Here is a 26,430-nt window from a genome sequence, read left to right as displayed (position 1 = left end):
ATGAGAAAGTAACAAAAACACTTAGATTTATTTTTAAAAAGATAGGCTATGCAAAATTACGATAGATATACTGGTTTTTATTTAAGCAAGTCAGTAGAGAAATTAAATGCAAAACTTAATGATGCAAAAAATGGCAAAAAAACTATTTTAATTACAAATATGTTATGTTTAGTATAGCATCCTTTTTCTGGATAATAATAGAACAAAAAAGGCCTAATTTAAGTGCGATTTGTCTTAATTTTAGAACAATAACAAATATATTATGTGTAAGAAATATGTTAATAACAATTAGTTGAGTACTATTTTCTAGTTTTAATTTCAGATTGGCAAATTTATAATTCTTCCTTTTCAGCTTTCGGGCAATACTCTAAAAAAAAACATCAATTTGTTTTTATTAAAAAATAACTATATGAGTAGTTTAAAAGTTATTTATCTAACGAAGCCATTTGGCCACATTTCCAAAAAAAAATAATTTTAACACAACATTTTACCATGACATAGGTTGAATTTTTTTTTTAAATTAAAAGCATTTTATTTTCCATGAAATGTTTTTAGTCATGTGACAGTAATTTGTTTTAAATATTTTTACCTGCGATATCAGCACAAACAGATAAAACATCAGTGTGAGAATTTTTAAAGAAGTGTAAAATTTCGTCTTCATAATCTTCTACTATTGATTCACACTATATCGAAATAAATCAAAACTTGTTTTAATTAATTAAAAAAATATTAAACAAAGTATTTCATTTCAGAAGGGGTTCCACAAACATCAGTTTTATTTATTTTGTAGGTTGTATATTGAACACTTATATACCTTTCACTAAGCTCAATTGTATATAGATTTTAGCCTTTTTTAAAGGGATTTTCTTAAATTTAAACAGAAACGAGTTTGTTATCTTACTGCAAATCTGAGTGATTTTGATTTCTCATCAGGAGGGGTGTCTCCAGTTTTAGAGTCTTCCATCAATTGGGAGAAATCAACATCACCTGACATCTTACCATCATGAGTCACCATTCTTTTTACTCTAAATAACATAAAAATAAATTCTTTATTTGTATCATGAATTGGCATTATTTATCAAAAACATCTTATAAAATTTGTTTTTAAAGTCTGGTTGGACAGATGGAAGGACTTTAGTTAGGCAAAAGTTTAAAATTCTTATTCATTTAGACAAATTATTTAAAGAATAAACATTGGTTTAGTAAGTTTAAATGCTTGGTTAATCATATAAGTAAATCATAATAAATATTAAAAAAGTGGCCTATAATACGAAGTAATAGCATAAAAAAGTGTTTAAATATTGTGTAAATATTGAAATTGGTTTTAATTGGTTAAAATCATATTTTTAACTGCAGAAAATTTACACCCACGTTTGTTTTCCAGTTTCTGGATCTTTAGTTTTGACGTAACTATCGGTAACTTCGTTACAAACGTTCTCCAAAACATCAGTTAAATGTGCCTCTGATCTAGCAAAAGATTTCTAAAAAAACAGAATAATTTTACTAAAGTTAATTCAAAAAGAAATAAAATAAACAAGCCTAGCCCAGACATTTAGTACATTATAAAATAGGCTACACAAGTAAATTTGAAAAAATTTCAATATTTTTTTATACTTGGACAGTTCTTGTTTTTCCATTTGGGTCAACCCTGTAACTACCAACATCTATTTTCTTTTTTGGATCAACTTTGCCAACTTCGTGTTCTACCTCACTCATTATTGCTTTGCAAACTATAAAAAGTAGATTGATAGTTTGAATCAGATCACTGGGTTATTAAATAACAAATAATATATATCATTTCAGAATAAAATTTTTGTTAAATTTTAGAATCCTGTTTTTTTTTATTTGTTTTTTTTTGCGCTTTAATAAAAGTGATAGAAATTTAAACAATACATAATGCATTAATGCAACAGGAAAAAATAATTAAATTAATTTAATGATTTAAACACGCCATAAATACTAATGATTACACTAAGATTTTATAGTATATTATGGCATGGTCAAGGACCAAGGTCACCAAACTCAGTTTTGTACTGTTTTAGGTAAAATATTTAATTCAAACAATTTTATTCTTACTTCCACAATAAATATCTTGGTCACGGGCACCCATTGAAAGATTCATTGATAAACTCAGTAAAAATATTCCAACTAACAGTAGGCGAAACTTCATGTTTAACGTTTAAATATATTATATTTTAAACTAAAGTTTAACTGTAAGAAAGTAAAATATTATACTTTACAGCTTAACTATATGTTACACAATACTTTAAGAACAACAATTAATCATAAAATATTACATTCGTTTTCCTTCAAAGATGTACATTTATCAGTTTTAGAAAAAGTAAGTTGCTATTTTTAGGTTTCGAAAACTTTTGATTTTACTATCAACGGTATTTACACGTGTCCTACAAAATCAGCTGAATTCACGAAACCGTGACATCACAACAAATGTTGTCATTAAAATTAAATGACATATATGTTTTATTTATATTTTTTTAACATTTGGCAAATTGTTTTTAGGTCTAATTTTATTTTATAAATATTTTTTATAAACGTAAGTACTTAGCATAAAAATCATATATTAACATTGTTATGCATTGTTGCGTCTTGTTTTGTTTTGGAATGATTCTGCAAATAATTTTTTGCAGAGTAATCAAAATATCATGCGACTTTTACGATTATTGAGCAATATTAAACAAAGAAGATTAAATCGTTAGTTACTTGTTTAACAAATGTTAAGGTTAAAAAAAAGTTACATTAATTTATCTTCTGTATTTTAGTATATAAATTGTAAATATTACGTACTGTATTTCTTTAATTTATCTTAAGCAGTTAAGTGTTTCAGTATATAAATTGTAAACAATAGCTATTTAAATTCGTAGTTTTTCACATTATTTTTTTATGCATTGTTGGTGATCTACGGAACTAAAAGTAGAACAGGAAATAATATCAATTACAGGCTTGAATTTAAACTATATAGAAGTAATTTTAGACATTTTTATTGCATTTAATTTTCTAGTTTTTAAAATGGTTGTATATAATTAGTGTAAACATATTTATTAGAAAGCGAGGCCTTATCATAAATTATACTAACATAAACTGTACTAATAGTTATGAGATAAACAGTAGAAAAGACAAAAATAAAACAAAATTGTTAAAAGGAAATTAAAGATGATGAAACTATACCGTTATGCTCTATTGTTTTTTAATAAATGCTTTATTGTTTTTTAATAGAAATTTGAATCTTTCAAATATTAAAGATTTTTATATTGAAAAATGGAAAACGGTGAACCCGCTGATGTGAAACCAAATACAGGGTCAGACCCACCCCCAGAATGGGTGATCAGCTTATTAACTTGGGTGGGTAATGACCCATGGGACTTTGTATCGACTTTGTTTTTATGCTTGTCTCCATTTTTTCTTATCAGCGCTTTTCTGGCTTGGAAGTTATCAAAAATGATTGACGCAAAAGAGAAGGAGAAGAAAAAGGCAAACAAAAGAGAAAAACATTTAAAAAATATCAGAAGAGCAAAAATGGACTAAAATTTAATTTTGTTGGGATATTTTTGTTTATTAAAAAATAGGCTATCTATTTATATACCATCTGAAGATATTTCAAGAAAATAATTGCACAAGCATTCAAATTGTATTTATTAAGGTTAATTAATTTATTTTAATCCAGTAAACCATGTTATGGAATTGTACAAGTTTTATTATAGTTAGTAAGCAATGCTTTATGTCAAAATTTCTGGTTCAACTTTACCTTGATGATAATCATGTAAAATATTTATTTTGTTTTCATATCATTAACATTCATGTTTTGTTTAAAATAAGAAATTTTTGAAACTGTTATCGAATAGTTGTTTTAGATTTATGTCAAGGATATATATGTAGTTGTGTTTTAACTTGTGACATGTTTTTATTTACAGATATTTAGAAAATGAAATTAAGTGCTGTAATTTAGGGATGTGAAATAAAAAATGTCCAAAATTAATTACCAATCAATTCAAGAAACTGAAAATATCGAAGTAACCTCGAAAAAATCAACAATCAAAATAGCAGTAGAAGAAATATGTAACTTAACTGTTGAGCCCCTTGGAGCTGTGGCACTTATTATATTAGACATGTACATGCTGTTGTCAAAGCAATATATATATCGTTATACAGCACAAAAAAATGGACTTAACATTACTACAGAGATTGCATCATGTGCGAATACAACAGCACTGGAAAACAAAGTCTCCGCTGAGTCAAGTCAGTGGGTTTTGTATTTAAATTTAGCAGGTTATGGCCCTTCCTTGGTGACTACTGTTCTTATTAGTTCTTGGAGTGATACCGTTGGTCGTAAATTACCTTTGCTTGTAACATTTTTGGGTTACTTTTTAATGATGATTTGTTATTTAGTTGTTGTTATTTTCAACTTGCCAGTCGGTTATTTATTAATTGGAAAATTACTATGTGGCTTTTGTGGAGACTTTCCAGCGCTTGTCAGTATTATTATTGCTTATTTATCGGATGTATCAACCATAGAAAACAGAACTGTTAAAATTGGGATTGGAAATGGTTTTATGGGTATTGGAGGTGTTATTGGGAGTTTATTAAGTGGATTTTGGTTTGAAAAACAAGGTTTTATTCCTCCATTTATATTCCTGGTTGTGATATCATTAGGTTGTATTTTACACATTTATTTTATACTTCCAGAATCAAAGGTTATTTCCGAAAATCTAAATATTGGAGGTCAAATCAAAGCCTTATTTTCGATGAAGCCATTTATTGTAATCAAAGATACTTTGTTTGGCGAGTTTTGGCATACTTTGAAAATCTTCAGCATGGTTGTGTGCTTCTTTTTTCAACTAACAGTGCTAAATGGATATTTTGATGTTGCTACTTTATTTGAAATTAGTCCACCTCTCTGCTGGTCTTCTACATTAGTTGGTTATGCATCGGCGTTAAAGGCCTTCGCCTTGATAATAAGCATGATAGCAATTCAAATACTATACAAATGTATGTCTGATTACTGGCTTGCCACAATTGGAATATCCTCTAACATGATATGCTTGTTGTTTTATGCATTTTCATCTGACACAGTCATGATATTTATAGGATTGGGTCTTGGTGTATTCAAGAGTATGGATTCAATTGTGTTTCGGAGTATTGCTTCTAAATTAGTTGGCCCTGCAGGTTATGGCGCCGTGTTTTCAATTTTCGGTTTTTCAGAATCAGTTTCTGACCTGATTGGGTCTTCCATTTTCAACCCGATTTATTCTGCAACTGTTTCGTGGTTTCCAGGTTTTGTGTTTGTCGTTATCACTGTTTTCGAAGCAATTTTATTTGTTCTTTTTACTATTTTTTACTTGGCTGTAAGGAAGGATATATTAAAAGATAATACAGCAGAAAATAACACGGCAGTAATAGAGGAGAGTCAAGATCAATTAATCACCTAATTTCCAAATTTTTTTAAAGTTTTTTGTAACATAACTGAAAATTTTATCCTTATGTGATTTTTTGCAAGTTAAGCATAGCTCAATATTTATTGCACTGTAATATTTACATACCTTGCCATTTTTGTTTTATGAGCTTAATTTTTAAAATGTTTTACAAAGGTTTATTAATATTATTAACTTTATGTAATTTTAAGCAACATTTTTATCGCTTTTTTTGTATTTTAATTTTAGCAGTGTTATCAAATAATAGTTACTTTACTTATTGCCACATATTGCCATTATTAACATACTTAAAACATCATACTGTGTAACTCATGTAACAAAGTGTAACCTATATTTGTTCCCATACCTCATTACATTTTATTATCATATTATTGTACTTATTTAAATCATATTTTTATAACCTCATATATAATTTTTTTTTTCATTACCTTGTGTATTTGATATAACTTTTAATAAACTGCATTAAATAAATAACATACCTATATAACCCTTATGTAAACATCATTATCATAAAATTGATTTAGTGGTTTTGTAACACAAGTATTGCATTGCTAATTAAATAACCTAAAATTTAACATAATATCCAATAACACTATTTGTGATGTCTCAGTTATATTTTTTCAAATTCATAATCAATATTACTTGTCTATGGTCATTATTTTGTATTTATAAATTATTGTACTCAAATTAAACTTTCATTTTTCTTTTCAAGGTTTATTTAACACAAAAAATTGTGAATAATTATGAATAAACATGTAAACTATGAAACTATAAGCAATGATGGAACGGAAATCTTACCAAGCAAGTCCATATGGAAATCAATTAAAAATGGAGTACTCTCAATCACTGTCGAACCAATTGGAGCATCTATAATGATAGTAGTGTTTATGTACAGTCTAATATCACAGCAGTATATTTACCAATATGTTGCCCAGAGTTACGGGCTAAACTCAACTTCACAGAACAAGGCATGTGCTAATTCAAGTAGTGTTGAAGCTAAGGTGTCAGCTGAATCGAGCCAATGGGTGCTTTATGTTAATATAGCAGCTTTTTTACCATCTCTTATTACAACTATTATTATTGGGTCTTGGGGTGACACTGTGGGCCGGAAATTGCCCCTTTTGATTGGGTTGTTTGGATATCTGGTTATGATTACATGCTATTTAGTGGTGCTTGCTTTTGAGCTTCCAATTCAATACCTTTTAATAGGTAGATTGCTTTGTGGTTTAACTGGAGAATTGCCTGTGATATTAACTTGTGTTTTTGCTTATTTGGCGGATATATCAACACAGGAAAATAGGACGGTAAAACTGGCTATTGGTGATGGAACGTTAGGAATTGGAGGAATAGTTGGTGCTTTGTTAAGTGGTGTTTGGGTGGAAAAACAGGGTTTTGTTCCGCCTTTTATATTTCTTGTTGCTCTCATGATTGCAACTATTTTGTATGTGCTTTTCTTTGTTAAAGAATCCCTTCCAGTTGGTGCAATATCAACATCTGTTAAAATAAAAGCTTTATTTTCCTTAAAGCCATTTCGAAGCATCAAAAATACTCTTTTTGTGAACCTAGCGAATTGTATGAAAATTTTGGGTATGGTTATGTGTTATTTTTTGGCATCGACCATTTTGACTGGTAGTGGCGATGTGTCAACTTTGTATGTATTAAGCCCACCATTTTGCTGGTCCTCTATGCTTATCGGATACACTTCTGCCGTTACATCAACTGCATTTCTATTCAGCTGGGCCACAATTAAACTTCTTAAAGGTCGTGCATCGGAATATGTTATCGGGGTAATAGGAATCCTTTCCAAAACTTCATTTCTTCTTTTTTATGCATTTGGCAAAACAACGTTGATGCTATTTATCGGGATACTTACACAAAGTTTGTGCATACTTACTTTTACTATAACACGAAGTATAGCTTCAAAACTAGTGGGTGCTGATGGACAAGGAGCAGTGTTTTCTGTTATTGGATTAGCACAATCAACCTCACAACTTATTGCGTCATTTATTTTTAACCCAATCTACTCCAAAACTGTTGCCTGGAATCCTGGATTTGTTTTCATAGTTATGATTGGTTTTGAAGGTTTACTGTTTTTCCTGTTCAGTTTGGTTTATTATTTTGTTAGAAAAGATATTGCAACTCAGTCTTACGAAGCAATACCTCAGACTTCAGATGAGCATTGTTATGACAATGCTTAGATTTGTATTAATAATATTAGTACATTTTGCACTATGCTTTTTTTTGCACTATGCTTGTTGGCAGTTTTTGGTTATTTTTTTCGAATAACATTCAATATACAAATTTTAAAGCTATTTGTTTTATTTGTATCTTTTCCAGCTGTTTTTTCATTCATGACACTAGCTTATTCTTGGATACCTCCTAGTATTTAAATTGAACCTATACCGTACTAGTAAAGTATTGGATATGTATAATTTTACTTATAAATTTGAAAACCTAAGTATTTAGTCCCTATTGTTTATTATATGAATTATAATAAACTATTTAAGCTCAACTTAATATTTTTTTGTTAAGTTTTCCATTTTTTTGTTCATTTAAATGACATTGTAAGGTTTTTAATTTTTATCCTTATTCTTTTAAAATGTAGGCGTGACAGTCTTATTAACATCTTGTTTTTTTTTCTTGTGTGAAAACCTAATAGTTCAAATCTGTAAAGTTATTTTTGTGCTTAGCCTTTTTTATTTCATTTAATAGTGTTTTATTGATGCTACTTTTTTATTTTCATTGTATTATTTTAATAGAAGTTAAGATTTCAATTCGTTATTGTTAATTGCACTTTTGTCTTCCTTTTTTATTTTAACCCTTCAAATATCAGTTTATTCTGTGTCTTCGATCACTTTTAATAATCATTTTAGTACCAGTGTTTTATTTTAATGCTCTTACTTAGTACTTACTTTGTATAATTCAATTTTTAATTTGTGCTATTTAGTTTAATAATTTTGCACTAATATTTTAATCCAATTAATTTTATATGCAATTAATACTGTTGTTTTTGTATATTAGACATCAACAATAGGTATTTAAACTGTTAAATGGGGTTGAATGAAGATGAATCTTTGGAGGAAAAAGAGAATACCTATTTGTTGGATAATACAAAGTTAGTGAGACAAAATACACTGTGTACTTGTTGGAGAAATCTGGTTTCAGCAATATGTGGTATTACTTACGAGCCTTTGGCAGTTATATTTTTGTTCGTAAATGAAATGTATTTAATACTATCAAAGCAATTTATATATCGGTACTTTGCAATTGAATACGGTCTAAACAGAACTACAGAAGCTAATTCAACATCTTGTAATACTGAAAGTTACATTGAAGCTAAGGTTTCAGCTGCATCAAGTGAATGGATTCTGTATTTAAATATCGCTGGATTTATCCCCTCTTTATTCACGGTTGTGATGATTGGGGCTTGGGGCGATGTAGTAGGCCGTCGTTTACCATTTTTATTTGGATTTTTTGGCTATTTCTTTATGGTGGTTGTTTATTTATTAGCCATAGGTTTTAACCTTTCAATTTCCTATATCATCATTGGAAGAATTATTTGTGGCTTATGTGGAGATATATCAGTTCTTTATTCTACTTTATTTGCCTATACATCTGATATATCAACCAGCGCAAATAGGACATTGAAGTTTGCAATTACTGAAGGTTTAGGTGGCATCGGTGGCTTGCTAGGCAGTTTGATAAGTGGAATTTGGGTAGAAAAACATGGATTTTTTTCTCCTTTTTTGTTTAGTGCTATACTGTTGTTTGCATCAATGGTTTATATTTATTTTATTTTACCAGAGTCAAGAAATGTAAAAGTTTTGTCTATTCGTGATCAAACAAAAATCCTGTTTTCTTTTGATGCTTTTGTTGAAATAAAGAAAAACTTGTTTCCAGAATTAAGGCATAGTCTAAAGATTTTAGGAATGGTTATCTGCTTCTTGATGCGTCTTATTGTTCTTATTGGATTCGTGAACCTATCTACAATTTACGAACTTAGTCCCCCTTTTTGTTTTTCATCTTTAATGATTGGATATGCTAATTCTATGAAATTATGTTCGTTAATTTTCAGTTTTGTTCTTATTAAATTATTATCTAGACGCATATCTGATTACTTTATATGCGTGATAGGAATATTTTCAAGCTTAGCTATGCTGCTGTTTTATGCATTTTCCACTAAGCAATGGATGTTGTTTTTTGGAATAGGAATTGGTTGGTTTAGAGGCGTGCAGGGCACGGTTATTGTAAGTTTTACTTCTAAATTAGCTAATGAAAACAGTCAAGGATCTGTCTTAGCTTTGAATTCACTGTCAGGGTCAATTGGCGAAATTTTAGCAGTCTTAATTTTTAATCCCATATATTCTGCAACTGTTCATTGGTTTCCAGGTTTTGTGTTTTTAGTTTTATCTGGTTTTCAAGTTCTTGTGTTAATTTTTTTCACATTTCTTTATCTTAAAATTAGGAATGACGTAGTTGATGGGGAAGACTAAAAAGGAGTTTTATTTTATGCTCATTTTTAGTTTACATAATTATGTATTGTTCTTCTAAGAGAGAAATTGGGAATACATTTTTCATATTTATACGGTATAATAAGCATCCTTTTTTATCATACATTATTTTATACTAGTGGGTGCTCACTCTACATTTGGGACTTTAATTGTCATACTCTAATATTTATCCGCAATAATTTACACGATTACCACAAGCAGCAATTTTTATAGGCCTATAAATTGGACATAGATATGATATTAAAAGCTCCATTCTATATTGCTATCAGGCTATTTAGTCTTATATATATTTATATATTACTTTTCACATCATATATTTTTACAGTACTGTTACCATGTAAATATTTGTTTCCTTAAAGTGCTTTACTTGCCAATTGTATTTTATTACAAATCAAAAAACTGCCAAAATGTTTTTTTATTTTTATTCTTATCTTGCCAAGTAATAATTGTTGCAATAAGTTTTGTTGCTTAGTGTTTTTGTTCAACTAGAGTTAATGGAAAGTTTTTGTCATATATCGTATATTTTCATACTGTTATTTTGAAGTTCATATCACCATATTGCCAAGTGAATGTTATGCAAATTTTGTTACTGCCTAAATTGTTTATTTAAATTTTAGTCTTGCCAAATGAGATTTTATGCAAATCGTATTATTGCCTGTTTTAAAAAATGGTACTTTCAATGGTGTAAAATTTTTATGGTGTTAATTTTGCCTTTTTGTTTAATGATTTATTTTGTTGACTAATTTAAATATATTTTTTGGTTTAGTAGTATTTAGAAATATAATATGCAAAAACATTAACTATGAGTGCCTTTGTAGTAAATCTACATACTAAGATTTTAATTTTAAGTTCAGTGTAATATTAGCTATACAACATATTTTTAACCTAATTTCTTCATCTTTATTTATTCAGATTTTTTGTTTTAAATATTATTATGACAAGCAAAAATGCAATTAATAAAAACAATGATGATGCTCCATTAATAGAAATCACTAAAACAGGACAACCTCTATGGAAATGTATTGTTGATATCATAAAAGGCATAACAGTAGAACCATTGGGCATTGTAAGTCTTGCTGTGTATTTTATGTACACATTAATTTCTAAGCAATACATTTATGATTATGTTGCGAAAAGTTATGGCCTTAACACATCATCACAGAACTCGGCTTGTGCAAATTCTAGCAGTATTGAAGATAAGGTAGCAGCTGAAGCAAGTGATTGGGTTTTGTATTTAAATATTGCAGGATTTGTACCTTCATTATTTACAACGGTGATTATTGGGTCCTGGGGAGACACTGTAGGCCGTCGTCTGCCATTTTTGATTGGATTTTTTGGCTACCTTGTCATGGTTACTAATTTTCTGATAGTTCTTTGTTTTGAGCTACCAGTTTATTATCTTTTTATTGGTAGAATAGTTAGTAGCACATGTGGTGATATTGCGATTATACTGGGTTGTATGTTTGCCTACCTAGCAGATACCTCAACTAAGGAAAACAGAACAGTTAAAGTAGCAGTGGGCGAATCTTGTATTGGAATTGGTGGAATTGTTGGAAGTTTACTAAGTGCATTTTGGGTTGATAGGCAAGGTTATATCCCACCTTTTATATTCCTTGTCGTAATAATAATAGCATCTATGCTCTATATTAAATTTGTACTCAAAGAGTCAATTGAAATCAACCCGATGCCTATGTCAAGAAAAATAAAGTTGCTGTTTTCTAAGAAGCCATTTATTGGAATAAAAAAGATTTTTATTGATTTTGATCATATTCTAAAAATATTCGGTGCTGTGTTTTGTTTTTTTATGCAAATCATTGTGGTAAATGGATTCAACGATGTTATGGTTATATATGAACTGAGCCCTCCATTTTGTTGGAATTCTGTCCTTGTTGGATATGCATCTGCTGTGAAGTTACTTTCATTGGTTGTAAGTTTGATATGCATCAAAGTATTTAACCAATATGTTTCTGATTATGTATTTGTTGTGGCTGGAACTTTATCAAATATTTCATGCTTGCTGTTCTATTCTTTTTCCACTACTACCTGGATGTTATTTTTGGGCTTAGTTACTGGTTGGTTGTCAAGCATGTTATCAACAGTTGCACGAAGCGTTGCATCTAAATTAGTTACTCCTGAAGGCCAGGGTTCAATTTTTGCATTACTGGCCCAAGCTGAATCAGTTTCTGGCCTCGTGGCTTCTTTTATTTTCAATCCAATTTATTCTGCTACTGTTGCATGGTTCTCAGGTTTTGTGTTTGTTGTCATGGTAATTTTTGTGGTGACAATGTTAATTTTATTTACTTTTGTTTATCTTAAAGTGAAAGATGATATTAAAAAAGATTAAAGTCTGTTTTTTTAAATTACCTCAAATTGAATTGTTTTGTTTTAAAGCAAAGCCATTGTAGTGTTATATTATGTTGATCTAATTGTTAAAGCAATTTTTTTATAAAAAATATTCTTATATTTTTATCTTAACTATAATACAATAGGAGCAAAATTTCATATTATTTTACTGTTTTTTTTAATTTATTTTAAATGGTACTTATTTTTTAATTTTTTACCTAATTTTTAATTTTTATTAATTTACTGCACTTATTGTACATAAATTCATATTTGATTGTTAAATATTATAATAAATATATGCAAAATTAAAGTAATATATATAATTTTATTGTGAAATTTATTATGTTTTAGTTATTTGTTAAATTAATCAACCATCTATGTATTAGATTTTTGTTTATTATTTTTAATGATGTGCAATATTTTTATTTTCTTTAATATGCAATGATTTTTTATACATTTGAAGTCAATTTTGTTTTCCAAATAGTATAATATTTGTTTTATTAGACTATTGTTAACTAACTAAATTTACATTTAAATGTTATTTGAATGTTAGTGCAATTTTAAATCTGTAAATATTAGTTATATCAAAATATTATTGCCAAAAGTGTTTTAATTGATACATCACTGTTCCATAATTTTTAGACTAAAATTTAACTGTTTTGTTTATTTGTTGTACAGGTTTTTAAAATAGGTGCTTTTTATAAAAATAGGGTATGTCAGACTATGATATTTTACCTGAAGAAGGAAATGAAAAAGATGATGTAATTAAAAGGAATCCTGAAACACCCAGTCATGTTGGTTTACGTGTAATACAACATATAACTGTTGAACCGCTTGGTATTGTGACTTTGACTGTATTGTCAATGTATTCTTTGATTTCCAAGCAATATATAGATGATTATGTCGCTAAAAGTTATGGTTTGAATGCTTCTACACAACACTCTGCATGTGATAATACAAGTACAAGTGGTCTAGAAGATAAGGTTTCAGCTGAATCTAGCGAATGGGTTTTGTATTTAAATATTGCTGGTTTTATTCCATCTTTAATTACAACTGTAGCAATTGGATCTTGGGGTGACATTGTAGGGAGAAGGCTTCCACTTTTGGTTGGGTTTTTTGGTTATTTTTTAATGGTGCTATGCTGCTTGATTGTTTTTAGCTTTGAACTGCCAATCTATTATTTGTTTATTGGAAGGGGACTTTGTGGAATTACTGGTAATTATGCAGTTATTCTGGGCAGTATTTTTGCCTACTTAGCTGATACCTCAACTAAAGAAAACAGGACAGTTAAAGTAGCGGTGGGCTCAGCTTCCGTTGGAATTGGTGGAATTTTCGGAGGTTTGTTAAGTGGATTTTGGGTCGAAAAACATGGTTTTGTGCCACCTTTCATATTTCTTGTTGCCTTAGTGTTTGTCTCTATACTTTACATTCAGTTTATACTTAAAGAATCGAAGGTTATTAATCCAATGTCTTTACTACTAAAAGTAAAATTGCTGTTCTCAAAAAGGCCATTTACAGAGTTGGGAAGCTTGTTTACCAGTCTAAATCAGAGTTTAAAAATTATTGGAGTTGCTTTATGTTTTTGGGTGGAAATTATGGTTATTGATGGATTTTCTGATGTTTCAGTTATTTATGAGCTTAGTCCCCCTTTTTGCTGGAACTCTTTGTTAGTTGGATATGCTGCTGCACTAAGAATGTCATCTATGGCTCTCAGTTTAGTGACAATTAAATTACTTACTAAATATGCTTCAGATTATGTATTTGTTGTTTTTGGAGTGTTCTCAAATGTTTCATGTTTTCTTTTTTATGCGTTCTCCAAAATTTCATGGATGTTATTCCTGGGTTTAGTAACTGGCCTTTTAGGTGCCATGAACATAGTTGTGTATAGGAGTATTCCTTCCAAACTGGTAAGTGTTAATAGCCAAGGTTCCATATTTGCACTTTTAGCCTTAACTGAGTCTGTGTCAGAAATTTCGGCTTCTTTTATTATGAATCCAGTTTATTCTACAACTGTTTCTTGGTTTCCTGGTTTTGTGTTTATATTGTTGGCATCTTTTGATCTTTTGTTGCTTTGTTTTTTCAGTTTTGTTTATTACAAAGTTAAGAATGACATTAAAAGCACTGAATAACAGTTTTTTTTCATATACTTTATGTAAAAAGTAATTAACACTTACATATAGTATGTTATTTTATATTTTTTTTGGTGATGCATTTCTTTAAGTTTTTTTTTTAATAGTTTTCGAAAATTTTATATATTAAGTGAACTGTGATTTTAGTGCTTAATACTCTTACTTTTTGATTAAAGTTTTATCGTTTTATGATTGTTTTTCTTCAAACATTTTTTTAAATTTTTCAGTTATATTTATTATTAATTCTTTTTGGTGCTAATGTTACACTGTGCGTTTTTGCTTATAACTTTTTTAATTGTTAAATTTATTCTAAATAGGCGACCTTTTGTTTGTGATTTTATTTTTTTGATTATACATATATATAAATATGCCATGTCTTTGTATATTGCATTTATTATATTTTTTGTGTTAAGTAATGTTAAAGGTGTAATTTCATCAACATTATTTAATTTAGTTTGCTGTTCACCAACCTAATTTTACCTCATTACTATTTTAAAATTTATAGATTTTACATGTTTATTAATACAATTTGCATTTAAATTTACTTTAATATTTTTCATTCTTTTGTTTAGACTTTATTTCTTTATTCTAGGGTAAGAAGTAAATTTAATTTAACTTTTTATGATATGGAGGAAAATTTAAATTACAATATTCTCAGAGAAGATGAGGAGAATAGAAATGATTTATCTGCCGAAAATTCATCTCCTACCAAAAGGTGCTCAAATGTAAAATTAACTGTTGAACCGCTTGGAGTGATTATAATGTTTGTAATATACATGTATTCTCTTATTTCAAATCAGTATATTCATCAATACATTGCTAAGGAAAATGGGCTTAACACAACTGAGCATTCAACAACATGTGGTAGCACTAATGATAGTAGTCTGGAGGCAAAGGTAACAGCTGAATCTAGTCAATGGATTTTGTATCTGAATATAGCAGGATTTGTGCCAACTCTATTTACAACTGTGATTATTGGTACTTGGGGTGACACTGTAGGCCGTCGTTTACCTTTACTAATTGGTTATTATGGGTTTTTGTTTATGATTGTCACTTATCTTATTGTGATTATTTTTGAACTTCATGTGGGATATCTACTGATAGCTAGAATCGTGTGCGGATTAGCTGGCGATTTGGCTGTGGTGTATTGCTGTATATTTGCTTATTTAGCAGATATTTCAAATAAGGAAAACAGGACTTTTAAAATTGCTGTTGGAGAAGCTGCACTAGGCATTGGAGGTGCTTTAGGAAGTTTGCTAAATGGAATATGGGTCGAAAAACAAGGTTTTATTCCCCCTATTATATTTCTGGTCGTAATATTGGTTGCCGGCATTGTATACATCACATTTTTCCTTTCAGAATCAAAACCTGTTAAACAAATTAGCCTTACACAAAAATTTAAATCTATTTTTACATTAAAGCCTTATATTGGATTAAAAAATACTATGTTTGGAGGAATTTCTAATAGTTTAAAAGTTTGGGGTGGTGTGATATGTTTTTTTATTCAATCTTGTGTTTTATATGGATACAGTGACATTTCAGTTCTATTTGAACTTAGCCCTCCCCTTTGTTTTTCTTCTTTATTTCTAGGCTATGCTTCTGCCATCTATTCCATTGCAGCTTTTGTTGGCATGATATTTATTAAAATCCTGCCTTTTAATGATTACTTTCTTGTCATATTGGGTATTTTATCCAATGTAGCAATGTTCTTATTTAATGCATACTCAACTAAGCAATGGATGATTTTCATTGGCATTGCATTAGGTATGCTTAACACTCTACCTTTAACTGTACTTAGAAGCATAAATTCTAAATTAGTTAGTGTTAATAACCAGGGTTCTGTGTTTGCAGTAGTAGCTACAACTCAAGCTATGTCGGGCCTAATTGGATCTTTTATTTTTAATCCAATTTACTCTGCAACTGTGGCCTGGTTTTCAGGATTTGTATTTTTTGTTTTGATCATTTTTGAGATGGTTTTATTTTTGCTGTTTAGTTTTGTTTATTTTTATGTCAAAAATGATCTTGTTAATAATGTTATTTATATAACCAGCGATAGTACTAGTAGCGCCTTGTCTGTGTAACTGTGTTTTATTTAAATGTTGTTTTTAATATCTTTTAAACACAATTTTAAGTCATAGCTTACCTATCTGTAGTCACGTAATTTTTACCTTATTTTTTAACATCATTTTCTTAATATTTTAAAATTATCCACTGAAAATACATATTTTTGTAAGAAATGGTTTTTATTCCTTTTACTGTCAATAACTTTGTTTATTTTATGATTTATTTTAAGGTACTGCATTTACTGGTTTTACAAACATCATTTTACCTTATTAATATAGGCTATTAAACATTACAAATTTTTTGTCTTTTTTGATAACTATTTTTATATAGTTTCACTCTAAAAATTTTTGTTTCCTTTATTTAGGGCAAACTTTTTTTTCAGGGTAAGAAGTAACTTTAATTTACCCTTGTTGGTAATCTTTATATGCTATGGAGGAAAGTTTAAATTATGATATTCTCAGAGAAGATGAGGAAAAAAGGAATGATATACAGGACTCTAATACACGTCTTACCAAAAAGTGCTCAAATGCAATATTTGGCATAACTGTTGAACCTCTAGGAGTAATTATTAGGTTTGTAATAAGCATGTATTACCTTATTTCAAACCAGTATATTTATGAATACATTGCAAAGGCAAATGGGCTTAATATAACTGAGCATTCAACATCATGTGGGGATACAGACACTAGCAGTCTGGAGGCAAAGGTATCAGCTGAATCTAGTCAATGGATTTTGTATCTGAATATAGCAGGATTTGTGCCAACTCTATTTACAACTGTGATTATTGGTACTTGGGGTGACACTGTAGGCCGTCGTTTACCTTTACTAATTGGTTATTATGGGTTTTTATTTATGATTATCACTTATCTTATTGTGATTATTTTTGAACTTCATGTGGGATATCTACTGATAGCTAGAATCGTTTGCGGATTAGCTGGCGATTTGGCTGTGGTGTATTGCTGTATATTTGCTTATTTAGCAGATATTTCAAATAAGGAAAACAGGACTTTTAAAATTGCTGTTGGAGAAGCTGCACTAGGCATTGGAGGTGCTTTAGGAAGTTTGCTAAATGGAATATGGGTCGATAAACAAGGTTTTATTCCCCCTATTATATTTATGGTTGCAATACTGGTTGCAGGCATTGTGTACATCACATTTTTCCTTTCAGAATCAAAACCTGTTAAACAAATTAGCCTTGCACAAAAATTTAAATCAATGTTTACATTGAAGCCTTATATTGGATTAAAAAATACTATGTTTGGAGGAATTTCTAATAGTTTAAAAGTTTGGGGTGGTGTGATATGTTTTTTTATTCAATCTTGTGTTTTATACGGGTTTGGTGACATTTCAGCCTTATTTCAACTTAGCCCTCCTCTTTGTTTTTCTTCTTTATTCTTAGGCTATGCATCTGCCATTTATTCCATTGCAGCTTTTGTTGGCATGATTTTTATTAAAATCCTGCCTTTTAATGATTACTTTCTTGTCATATTGGGTATGTTATCCAATGTAACAATATTTTTATTTCATGCTTACTCTACAAAGCAATGGATGATCTTTCTTGGCCTTGCATTTGGTATGCTTAATACTCTAACTTTAACTGTACTTAGAAGCATAATTTCCAAATTAGTTAGTGTTAATACCCAAGGTTCTGTGTTTGCAGTAGTAGCTACAACTCAAGCTATGTCGGGCCTAATTGGATCTTTTATTTTTAATTCAATTTATTCTGCAACTGTGGCCTGGTTTTCAGGATTTGTATTTTTTGCTCTGATTATTTTTGAGATGGTTTTATATTTGCTGTTTAGTTTTGTTTATTTGAATGTTAAAAATGATCTAGTTGATAATAATTTACATGTTACTAGCAATACTATGACTACCTTATCAATTTAACAGTGTTTAATTTAGTTGTTGTTTAAAAATTTTTGCGAACACAATTTTCTTTTATACCTATATGTAGTTATGTAATTGTTCCCTAATTTATATAACATTCATTTTTAAAATATTTTTAAATTTGCAATTGAAATTACGTAAGTTTTGTTTATTTTATAACTTATTTTAAGATGCTTATTTTATTTTGCATAAATAAATCGTCTTAAATTAAATATTTTATAAGGGATTATATACAAAAAATAGAAAAAGTGTTCTTTGAATTACAAACAAACAATTTACTAAACTTATTGCTAATAAAGTAGTTTTAAACTAAACACTAGCCACCTTTAGGAAAAATTCAGCCTATATTGGTAAGTTTATTGATTTGAGAACATAGTCTAATAAATACCAATGCAAGAAGTTTAGATAAATTTTTGTCACTTTTTCCCGCCCATTAAAAAAGTTAATTCTTGAGTTTTTATTTTTTTTTGCATTTCTTACAAACAAAATGTACTTTAAAAAAAACTTGATAATATATTTTACTTTAGAAGTATTTTTATAAAGAATAATATATTTATTATAATCAAGAATTTTGTGGCATAAGTCACCAAATAGTTAAAACTTCCTTGCCGACAATGTCAATAAAAAATTGTAGCGTGCATATCGAGTAGAAAAATGGAAGAAGAATTAATGAAATACTGCGTTATAAACCAGTTTAAGGAGTGTATTGACCCACTGTGTTCTACAAAATGCAAGCACAGACACTGTCTGAACTGTCCTAAAGTATTGCTTAAGCCTTACGACTGTAAGAGGCATTTTTGGTGTTCGCATTTAAAAAGAGCGGTAAAATATAAACGACAAATCTTTCTGCCTTGTAAAATTAATCATCGTAAACATGGTAAAATCGAAGTTAAGCGTGTCATTTCTCATTTTCATTGTCCTACCTGTCAAAAGACTGTATTAAAGGCACACCGCTTTAAAATACATTTGTTAAACCATGAAAAATACCCAAGACAACATCTTAAAAGTTTGAAACGATCTGGTAGCAGTAAAATTGCAATTTCTCGACCAAAATTCGACATTAAAATTTTAGATTTTAACGATGTTCACAAAAAGAATCATGAAATAAATGAAGCAGATTTAAAAACTTTGGATTTTACGTTGTTAAGAGACTGTCCAATTTGTGATAAGTCCATGCATAAAAATAGTGTTCCAAGGCATTGTAGAGAAATTCATCACAAGGAGATTAGTGCTACAAGCACGTGTATTGATGAAGAAAGGGGATTGTATTTAGTTCGCAAAAGTTCTCGAAAATCAGGCGTCGGTTATCAAATTCATGTTCGAAAGGTTTTAGATAATACCAGTGAATATTTTGGAGTTGAATGTGAAAATAAAAAATGCACGACTTTCATGAATGATTGCTGGAAAAATGGTTTTAAAAGCACCGAGTGTCACCATCTGCAAGAAGCTGGCAAATTTCCTGAATTCCCTGAGCGTGTAGATTTAGATGTAAGCTTGTTGCAAGAATTTACTACTACTGATAATAACACTCAAATTAATGAGCAGGATGTGATAAAATGTAAGGAATTACATGCATGTGCATACCACAGCAATGCTCATTTTATTGTAGCTATAGTAAATGGAAACCGACATATTCACTTTTCAATATACGACGAGACTTCAAAAACAAAGTTTAAACGAGTTTTGCTTACTGCTGATTTCAGTACAGGGACTTTAGATTGTCGTTGCTGCCAGAGAAAGAAAAAGTGTGTCCACAAAACAGTTTGTTTTTGGTATTTAAAGCAAAACAACTTATTAAATGACTTTGTTAACGTTACTCCGACTGAAGACAATTCTGTTACACTAGATCAGGTAAATGTATACACCAAGTTTACCATTGAATTAGTGTTTTTATCTTAATAATAAAAATGTGAGGTCTTGAGTTTAATTCTAACTATTTAACAGTGCCATTAAAACTTAGGATTTGGTATGTTTGTAGTTTAAAAGAAAACGAGAGTTTTAATATTATTAATGTGTTAAATTATTGTTATTTTTTAAGGTTGAATGTGAAATGGAAATTGAAAATACACCTGCTGACTATAACGAATTTGAAGATATTTACTAATCCACATTATCCACCTAATATTATAAAAACCAGGCTACCATATTATTTTATAATATAATAATTAAATTTATTTACACTGTTAAAAAAGACTTTTTTTAAAAAAATCATTTTTGTTAAAAGAAATGTAAATTTGCCATATACATTTATAACTGAATTGTTTTTTAACAGCTAAATCACTCTTGAACAATAAATTATTGTCCATAGTTTCAACTTTATACCCTTTTACATTTATTTTAGTTCTGCTTCTAATATTTAAAAATAATTTTTTTAACCATTAAGTCAAATATTACAGTGTGTTTAGTAAATTTAATTAATTTGTATCAAAGCAAATAACATGCTTGTTTTCCTTGTTTAGTTGTTTTTTTTTAAACATATATTTTTTTTATTCTGCAGGACCACGTTTATAATTGTTTAGGAAAGTTTAAAATTGTTTTTTTTGGATATATAACAATGCCGATAAGTCAACCGACAGATGAACTTATTAAAGACTGCCTTGAAAAAGACTTTGCAAGATGTGAAGAATTAAACATTTTGTGTGATGTAAAAGCTAAACATCAACACTGCATTCACTGCCCTAAAATATTTTCAACACCCTCTTCTTGCAAACGACATTTTAAACTTGGCCATTTAAAAAGAGCTGTTTCTTATAAGGGAAATTTGTGCCTGCCATGCAAAAACCATCATCATGGATATACATCAGTTCAAACTCAAGGGCATTACCATTGTCCTATTTGTAAGTCCACTGTTTTAAAGCAGTCTAGATTTATAAAGCATTTGCAAAATCACGAAAACAACTTACTATTTCTGAAGAATGCAAAGATTTATAAAAAACATGACACAGTTTTATCTCCCTCTCCTATAACTGGTCATAATTCTTTTCAACAGCAAATTAATATGGCAGTGGGTAGTGAAAATTTAATAAACACAAGTATTAGTGAAAATGACAATAGTTCTAAAGTAACATTAACAAAATTGGATGTAAGTCTTATTTCTAAACCTTCAACCACAAGAAATTGTCCAATCTGTAACAAAATTGTTCACAAAAAAAGTCTTGCAAGGCATTGTAGAGTTGCCCACAGTAAGGAAATTCAATCTACAGTTTGTGTCGACAAAGAACAGGGATTATTTTTTGTGCTACGCAACGATAACAAATCAACAAGTTCAAATTTGCGAATTCATGTTAAAAAAATACTAGATCCCACTTGTAAATTTTATGGTGTTGATTGTGAAAACAATGCGTGCTCTGAATATATGTCTAAATGTTGGAAGGGAGGCTTTAAAGCTGCTGAATGTAATCATTTACAAGAGGCCACGCAGGCACCACATTATCCTGAACCAGTTGTTTTAAGTCTTGATGTTTTAAACAGAACTTTTTCTATCGGTGATTATGATATGTTTGATAAACAACGAATCTTCCAATGCCAGGAGTTACATAAACAAGCATGTGATCAAAACATCGAAACAGTAGTGGCTGTGGAAGATGGACAAGGGTTTATACATTTTTCCGTATATGCATATCAAACTCCGACAAAATTTGGGAGAATAGGGGTTGTAGCTGATTTTAGGCAAAGTGTTTTGGATTGTGATTGTTGTGAAATAAAGAAGGATTGTATACACAAGGATATTTGTTTGTGGTATTTAAGGCAGAATGATTTGTTGCATGGTTTTGTTTCAAAAGAACCAGTTCAAAGTGAAGAGGTAATTCATAGTAATAACTATTTTTTGAAAAAAAAATATATATATGTTTTTTTTATTTTTTTATATTTATAGTATATATATATAACAAATATTTTAAAATCTTTAAAACAACATTTTTCCCCTTTTTTGATTTTTTAAACATTTTTTTAAAGCAGTCATAGAACTATTATTTTTATTTTTTTAGATCGTCATTAAACAAGAAATACCTGAAGAACAATTTACAGTGATAGTTAACGAAGAAATGCCTTGTTTAATAAACGACATTTTGAGTTAACTTTTATGTTTTTATAAGCAATGTGTGTACCTACAAATATTACTTTATAAGTGATTACATGTAGTTATTATTGAGAATTTGATTTACTATATTTTGCAGTGTTTTCTTTATTGGGATCGAAAACTTTCTTTATTGACATAGAAATATTTATTTGCTTTATTTTAAATATTTTTTTTTCTAAAACAATTTACTTTCAGTTTAGAAAATTGGAATGTTAATGTTTAATTATTAATGTACTTAATAATTGTTAAAAGATTGTGAAATGAAAACTAACTTAACTGATGTTTTCTCTCTGCATCACAAACACTAATAATTTAAACTTATGAAAAAACTTCAATTTGTTATGGATAACTGGACCAATTCTATTGTCATTACAATTTTTAACATCATATATTTTTTAATATTTACTAATTGCATTGTTAAAGTTACAATCTATAATTTATTTTTTAAATTACAACTTTTTAAACTGGCTGTTACTAAACATGTGTCCTTGCTTTTAACATGCATGCTCACTAAAACAATATGCTAATTTCAGCTTTATTTGCTGTTAGATAACACAACTTACCCACACCACAGTTGCATGATCCACTGGCATATTGTGAAATGTCCTTGGAATTTGCTGACCCTATATTGCAAATGTTTGCATAAGTAATCTGCCGGTATGTTGTGCAAACTATCTTTTAGTGTATTCTAAAAGCCATACAATACAGTTTTGAAACTTAGAATAAAAGGTTTTGCTTATACAATTAACTTCCTATTTAGCATTTTGTATGGTTTTTTACTTACACAATAATTTTGTATACAGAAATGTGTATCGTTATTTATGCATGTGAGGTAACTCTTTATCAATTTTGAGAAGATTAAGTTTTGAATGGTTTTTATTTTACAGCGAAGTAGCTGCAAGTATAGATATTAGGCATAATATAAAAATGGATCAACCAAAGATAATAGTAACCCCTGAGTTTGTTATGGCAGACCAGAAATGCCTTATTCAAGCAAAAGGTCAGAATTAATCGCATATTTAGCTTTTTAAAGTCTAAGTTATTAATTTTTTATAAGATACTACTCAATATGTCTGCCTTTACAGGCAACATTTTATTTGTCATAGTATAAGTTTTGTGTTCAATCATAACTTTTATGTCAAAAGATTTTTTTATTATTAAATAGAAATTTTTGGATTTTTCCATGTTACATAATCTGACATTTAGTAAATTATTTTTAAGGTTTACCAAAGAATACCAATGTTACATTTCACTCTTCAACCATAACTGATAATGGAAGTTCTTTTGAATGTTATGCTCACTACATCACCTATAAAAATGGCAAGTCTAAAAAATAAATTCTATAAATTATTTTGAATTTATAATTTGTAGTTTAAATAGTTTTTTATAGTCTACTTTATCTAATTTTTTTTATTTGATTAATTTTCCACATTTTTTTCACTTCAAGATGATATGTTGAGTTGAATTTGATTATTTGATTAAATATATTTTAGGAACTTTAAACTTAGCGAAAGATGCCTCGTGTGGTGGTAGTTTTTCAGGAATCGAGCCAATGGGTTTATTTTGGGCGATGAAACCGTCACAAAATAATCAGGTATAAAGTTTTGTATTTTAGTTGTTTAAAAAGATTTTGTTTGTTCCTTAAAAAGTTTTTTGTCAAGTTACTAATAAAACATTTTATCATTTTATATGCTGTATTTATTTAAAGTTAAATGAGTGTATGGAATTACACTTTAATTGATAAATAACTTACTTAATGTAAAGAAATAGACTTTATATATATACTACAAAGCATTTTTTGTTAAGTTAACTTACAATTTTTTTTACTTCTATTTCATTTAAAATTAGTGTAGTGTAAAGGGCTACCCTTTAATTGCTAAAAATTAAACTTAACATAAAAAATCAAGTTTTATAACTTTATAATAAAATAAGTTTTGTATTTTTAAAAAAAAATTAATTTGTTATTTAGAAACCTTATCCTCGTTTTGCAAAAACTAACATGAACACACCATTAATAGTTTCACTAAAGCTATATAAAGGACACATTGTACCTACTGATAGCAATGATACCTTTGACTTATTGACATCAGTAGATGCAAAGAGATGGTATATGGAACCAGGAACCAGGCGGTTCCCATTAACAGTTGCAGAAAATGGGATTCACGGTGCTTTGTTTTTACCTGAAGGTCAAGGTCCTTTTCCAGGTATGTAAAGTGTTCTAAAAAAATTTTCCGGGTATGTTGAAAATTTTTTTGAAGTGTTTTAAAATTAAAATACAAAATTGTTTAATTATTGAATATTGGAAATAGGTGTACATTACCGTAAAATATTTTATTATCAATAATTTGTATATTTAAAGTTGGTTTCTTTTTGTAAATCTTTTTGTAAATACTGTTTAATAATTTTTGTTAACTTAAAAATAGAAAATTAGGATTTGAAAATTATTTTTTTATATTAAACCTGTTATGTATTTGTATAGGTGTTATAACTTTGTTTGGAGGTTTGCCCGGCACAATGGAATTTAAGGCATCAATGTTAGCTTCCTATGGATTTGCTGCTCTTGCTATTGCTTTCTATGGGGTCCCAGGTCTTAAAAGCTATGATGATACGGAAATGTGGGCAGATACTGATACTTTCTATGATCTAACTTACTTTGACAAAGTAATAGAGTATATGAAATCACATAAGGATATTAACACGAATGTGGGAATTGGGGTAATTTGCTTGTCTTGGGGCACTTGTATTGGTTTATCTCTTCCCTTGTATTTTCCTGAAATAAGAGCTGTTGTATGGGTAAATGGAGCCACGCATGCTTTTGCTGGGTCCATTGATTACAAAGGGTCAGTTCACACTATTCAAAATAGCATCGCATGGAATATCATGATAGATGAAAACAACATTGGTACCGTACGTACCTCTTTCCCCAACGAACCTGACCCTTTTCACTCTTCTAAGCTTAAATCAACCTTTGAATTCTATAACCGACATGACGTTGCATATATGTTTATTGCAAGTCTTTATGATCAGAGTTGTCCTTCCGAGTTTTTTGCTAACCAAGCTGAAATGTTATTAAAGTCAGCTAAACATCCTGATTATCAAATCCTTAGGTATCCTGGTGCTGGACATTTACTTGAGCTTCCCTTTTCACCACACTGTCGTGTTACTTTCCAGAAAGGTATGCCGTTTTATGTGGATTGGGGTGGAACTTCATATGCCCACTGTAAGGCTCAGGAAGAATGTTGGCCTAAACAAATCGAGTTCTTCAAAATAAAGTTGAGCGGGAAACCCAAACTGTAACTTCAATACCTAAACTTTTAAATATGTTTTTTTTTATTTGTTCAAATTAAAATGTGCTTTTTAGTGATTATTTGTAAAATTTTCAACATTATAGTGCTGTATGCAAAAGTCATTTTTTCTACTATAATTTTTTATTAATGTTTTTTTTAGGAAATGTTTCTTTTTGACGATTGTATGTAAAAATTTTCAACATTATAGTTCTATATGCAAAAGTCATTTTTTGGACTATAATTTTTTAATCAATAATTTTTCAATATATTAGAAGGCTTATCACTTTATATTTTTATTTGTAATCTTTTAAAAATCGGGTGCTTAAACTATATTGTTGCTTTAGATATAGTTTTCTGTAATTTTACTATTGATTTGTTTCAAATTTTAACTTTCTGTAATTTTACCACATTGGTTATAATAAATATTTTTCAACCTCAATAGTTTAAACATTTTTTTGCATATTTGGATTTATTTTTTGTATTGAACTAGTAAAAAAAATCCTATTTTTTAAGTAGCCTTAATGTATAAAAATGACCAAATTTATTCAGATTTTGTTTATTGTGCTTTATCTTTAAAAACAGATTCGTTGTTAATAAATTTTTTTATGATTTTCATTTTTTTAATACAAAATATTCAATTGTTAATATTTTAAAGGTTTGAAATAAAAAAAAACTAATAACTAG

General features: G+C 28.9%; 12 protein-coding genes across 12 annotated transcripts; 11 read left to right on the top strand and 1 right to left on the bottom strand.

Annotated features, from left to right (window-relative positions):
• Window position 1: 1 nt before the first annotated feature.
• LOC145743764 (protein canopy homolog 2-like) lies at window positions 2-2,246 on the bottom strand. The gene is made up of 6 exons (XM_082561806.1): window positions 2,077-2,246; window positions 1,615-1,730; window positions 1,372-1,481; window positions 902-1,025; window positions 590-683; window positions 2-367 (listed from the first exon to the last, which is right to left on the bottom strand). The coding sequence occupies exons 1-6, from the start codon at window positions 2,168-2,170 to the stop codon at window positions 333-335; spliced, it is 573 nt and encodes a 190-aa protein (XP_082417932.1). The 5' UTR covers window positions 2,171-2,246; the 3' UTR covers window positions 2-332.
• Window positions 2,247-3,238: 992 nt separating this feature from the next.
• On the top strand, window positions 3,239-3,928 carry LOC145743765 (small integral membrane protein 15-like). The gene has a single exon (XM_082561807.1). The coding sequence runs from the start codon at window positions 3,277-3,279 to the stop codon at window positions 3,541-3,543; it is 267 nt and encodes an 88-aa protein (XP_082417933.1). The 5' UTR covers window positions 3,239-3,276; the 3' UTR covers window positions 3,544-3,928.
• Window positions 3,929-3,933: 5 nt separating this feature from the next.
• LOC145743762 (proton-coupled folate transporter-like) lies at window positions 3,934-5,902 on the top strand. Its single transcript, XM_082561804.1, has one exon. The coding sequence runs from the start codon at window positions 3,981-3,983 to the stop codon at window positions 5,442-5,444; it is 1,464 nt and encodes a 487-aa protein (XP_082417930.1). The 5' UTR covers window positions 3,934-3,980; the 3' UTR covers window positions 5,445-5,902.
• Window positions 5,903-6,165: 263 nt separating this feature from the next.
• On the top strand, window positions 6,166-8,291 carry LOC145742948 (proton-coupled folate transporter-like). Its single transcript, XM_082560793.1, has one exon. The coding sequence runs from the start codon at window positions 6,191-6,193 to the stop codon at window positions 7,643-7,645; it is 1,455 nt and encodes a 484-aa protein (XP_082416919.1). The 5' UTR covers window positions 6,166-6,190; the 3' UTR covers window positions 7,646-8,291.
• Window positions 8,292-8,497: 206 nt separating this feature from the next.
• Window positions 8,498-10,752, top strand: LOC145741411 (proton-coupled folate transporter-like). The gene has a single exon (XM_082559002.1). It carries the CDS (start codon window positions 8,498-8,500, stop codon window positions 9,938-9,940), a length of 1,443 nt encoding a protein of 480 aa, XP_082415128.1. The 3' UTR covers window positions 9,941-10,752.
• Window positions 10,753-10,880: 128 nt separating this feature from the next.
• Window positions 10,881-12,347, top strand: LOC145743087 (proton-coupled folate transporter-like). Its single transcript, XM_082560971.1, has one exon. The coding sequence runs from the start codon at window positions 10,893-10,895 to the stop codon at window positions 12,300-12,302; it is 1,410 nt and encodes a 469-aa protein (XP_082417097.1). The 5' UTR covers window positions 10,881-10,892; the 3' UTR covers window positions 12,303-12,347.
• A 667-nt stretch (window positions 12,348-13,014) lies between these two features.
• On the top strand, window positions 13,015-14,497 carry LOC145741409 (proton-coupled folate transporter-like). Its single transcript, XM_082559000.1, has one exon. It carries the CDS (start codon window positions 13,015-13,017, stop codon window positions 14,428-14,430), a length of 1,416 nt encoding a protein of 471 aa, XP_082415126.1. The 3' UTR covers window positions 14,431-14,497.
• Window positions 14,498-15,009: 512 nt separating this feature from the next.
• On the top strand, window positions 15,010-16,540 carry LOC145741687 (proton-coupled folate transporter-like). Its single transcript, XM_082559317.1, has one exon. The coding sequence runs from the start codon at window positions 15,057-15,059 to the stop codon at window positions 16,509-16,511; it is 1,455 nt and encodes a 484-aa protein (XP_082415443.1). The 5' UTR covers window positions 15,010-15,056; the 3' UTR covers window positions 16,512-16,540.
• A 363-nt stretch (window positions 16,541-16,903) lies between these two features.
• On the top strand, window positions 16,904-18,592 carry LOC145741686 (proton-coupled folate transporter-like). The gene has a single exon (XM_082559316.1). It carries the CDS (start codon window positions 16,924-16,926, stop codon window positions 18,379-18,381), a length of 1,458 nt encoding a protein of 485 aa, XP_082415442.1. The 5' UTR covers window positions 16,904-16,923; the 3' UTR covers window positions 18,382-18,592.
• Window positions 18,593-19,009: 417 nt separating this feature from the next.
• LOC145743316 (uncharacterized) lies at window positions 19,010-20,695 on the top strand. The gene is made up of 2 exons (XM_082561252.1): window positions 19,010-20,232; window positions 20,420-20,695. Exons 1-2 carry the CDS (start codon window positions 19,036-19,038, stop codon window positions 20,483-20,485), a joined length of 1,263 nt encoding a protein of 420 aa, XP_082417378.1. The 5' UTR covers window positions 19,010-19,035; the 3' UTR covers window positions 20,486-20,695.
• A 189-nt stretch (window positions 20,696-20,884) lies between these two features.
• Window positions 20,885-22,511, top strand: LOC145741579 (uncharacterized). Its single transcript, XM_082559182.1, has 2 exons — window positions 20,885-22,183; window positions 22,368-22,511. Exons 1-2 carry the CDS (start codon window positions 20,936-20,938, stop codon window positions 22,455-22,457), a joined length of 1,338 nt encoding a protein of 445 aa, XP_082415308.1. The 5' UTR covers window positions 20,885-20,935; the 3' UTR covers window positions 22,458-22,511.
• Window positions 22,512-22,977: 466 nt separating this feature from the next.
• Window positions 22,978-26,272, top strand: LOC145741580 (bile acid-CoA:amino acid N-acyltransferase-like). Its single transcript, XM_082559183.1, has 6 exons — window positions 22,978-23,116; window positions 23,347-23,459; window positions 23,681-23,779; window positions 23,953-24,053; window positions 24,429-24,663; window positions 24,939-26,272. The coding sequence occupies exons 2-6, from the start codon at window positions 23,387-23,389 to the stop codon at window positions 25,754-25,756; spliced, it is 1,326 nt and encodes a 441-aa protein (XP_082415309.1). The 5' UTR covers window positions 22,978-23,116; window positions 23,347-23,386; the 3' UTR covers window positions 25,757-26,272.
• The last annotated feature ends 158 nt before the right edge of the window (window positions 26,273-26,430 follow it).

This window comes from Corella eumyota, chromosome 2 (genome assembly GCF_963082875.1).
Source record: "Corella eumyota chromosome 2, kaCorEumy4.1, whole genome shotgun sequence".
Classification (NCBI taxonomy): Eukaryota; Metazoa; Chordata; class Ascidiacea; order Phlebobranchia; family Corellidae; genus Corella; species Corella eumyota.
The sequence above is the reverse complement of the archived record's forward strand: the minus strand, read 5'-3'. Positions and strand labels throughout refer to the sequence as shown.

Excerpts from the sequence above, each read along its gene's own strand:
- LOC145741686 (XM_082559316.1), top strand. The coding sequence starts at position 16,924 with ATGGAGGAAAGTTTAAATTATGATATTCTCAGAGAAGATGAGGAAAAA.
- LOC145741580 (XM_082559183.1), top strand. The coding sequence starts at position 23,387 with ATGGATCAACCAAAGATAATAGTAACCCCTGAGTTTGTTATGGCAGAC. Across the intron at positions 23,460-23,680 it reads ATGCCTTATTCAAGCAAAAG|GTTTACCAAAGAATACCAAT; the intron begins GTCAGAATTAAT and ends ATTATTTTTAAG. Across the intron at positions 24,664-24,938 it reads AGGTCAAGGTCCTTTTCCAG|GTGTTATAACTTTGTTTGGA; the intron begins GTATGTAAAGTG and ends GTATTTGTATAG.
- LOC145741411 (XM_082559002.1), top strand. The coding sequence starts at position 8,498 with ATGGGGTTGAATGAAGATGAATCTTTGGAGGAAAAAGAGAATACCTAT.
- LOC145743765 (XM_082561807.1), top strand. The coding sequence starts at position 3,277 with ATGGAAAACGGTGAACCCGCTGATGTGAAACCAAATACAGGGTCAGAC.
- LOC145743764 (XM_082561806.1), bottom strand. The coding sequence starts at position 2,170 with ATGAAGTTTCGCCTACTGTTAGTTGGAATATTTTTACTGAGTTTATCA. Across the intron at positions 1,482-1,614 it reads GAAAAACAAGAACTGTCCAA|AAATCTTTTGCTAGATCAGA; the intron begins GTATAAAAAAAT and ends CTGTTTTTTTAG. Across the intron at positions 1,026-1,371 it reads CCAGAAACTGGAAAACAAAC|AGTAAAAAGAATGGTGACTC; the intron begins GTGGGTGTAAAT and ends TATGTTATTTAG.
- LOC145742948 (XM_082560793.1), top strand. The coding sequence starts at position 6,191 with ATGAATAAACATGTAAACTATGAAACTATAAGCAATGATGGAACGGAA.
- LOC145743762 (XM_082561804.1), top strand. The coding sequence starts at position 3,981 with ATGTCCAAAATTAATTACCAATCAATTCAAGAAACTGAAAATATCGAA.
- LOC145743087 (XM_082560971.1), top strand. The coding sequence starts at position 10,893 with ATGACAAGCAAAAATGCAATTAATAAAAACAATGATGATGCTCCATTA.
- LOC145741409 (XM_082559000.1), top strand. The coding sequence starts at position 13,015 with ATGTCAGACTATGATATTTTACCTGAAGAAGGAAATGAAAAAGATGAT.
- LOC145741579 (XM_082559182.1), top strand. The coding sequence starts at position 20,936 with ATGCCGATAAGTCAACCGACAGATGAACTTATTAAAGACTGCCTTGAA. Across the intron at positions 22,184-22,367 it reads AACCAGTTCAAAGTGAAGAG|ATCGTCATTAAACAAGAAAT; the intron begins GTAATTCATAGT and ends TTATTTTTTTAG.
- LOC145741687 (XM_082559317.1), top strand. The coding sequence starts at position 15,057 with ATGGAGGAAAATTTAAATTACAATATTCTCAGAGAAGATGAGGAGAAT.
- LOC145743316 (XM_082561252.1), top strand. The coding sequence starts at position 19,036 with ATGGAAGAAGAATTAATGAAATACTGCGTTATAAACCAGTTTAAGGAG. Across the intron at positions 20,233-20,419 it reads ATTCTGTTACACTAGATCAG|GTTGAATGTGAAATGGAAAT; the intron begins GTAAATGTATAC and ends TTATTTTTTAAG.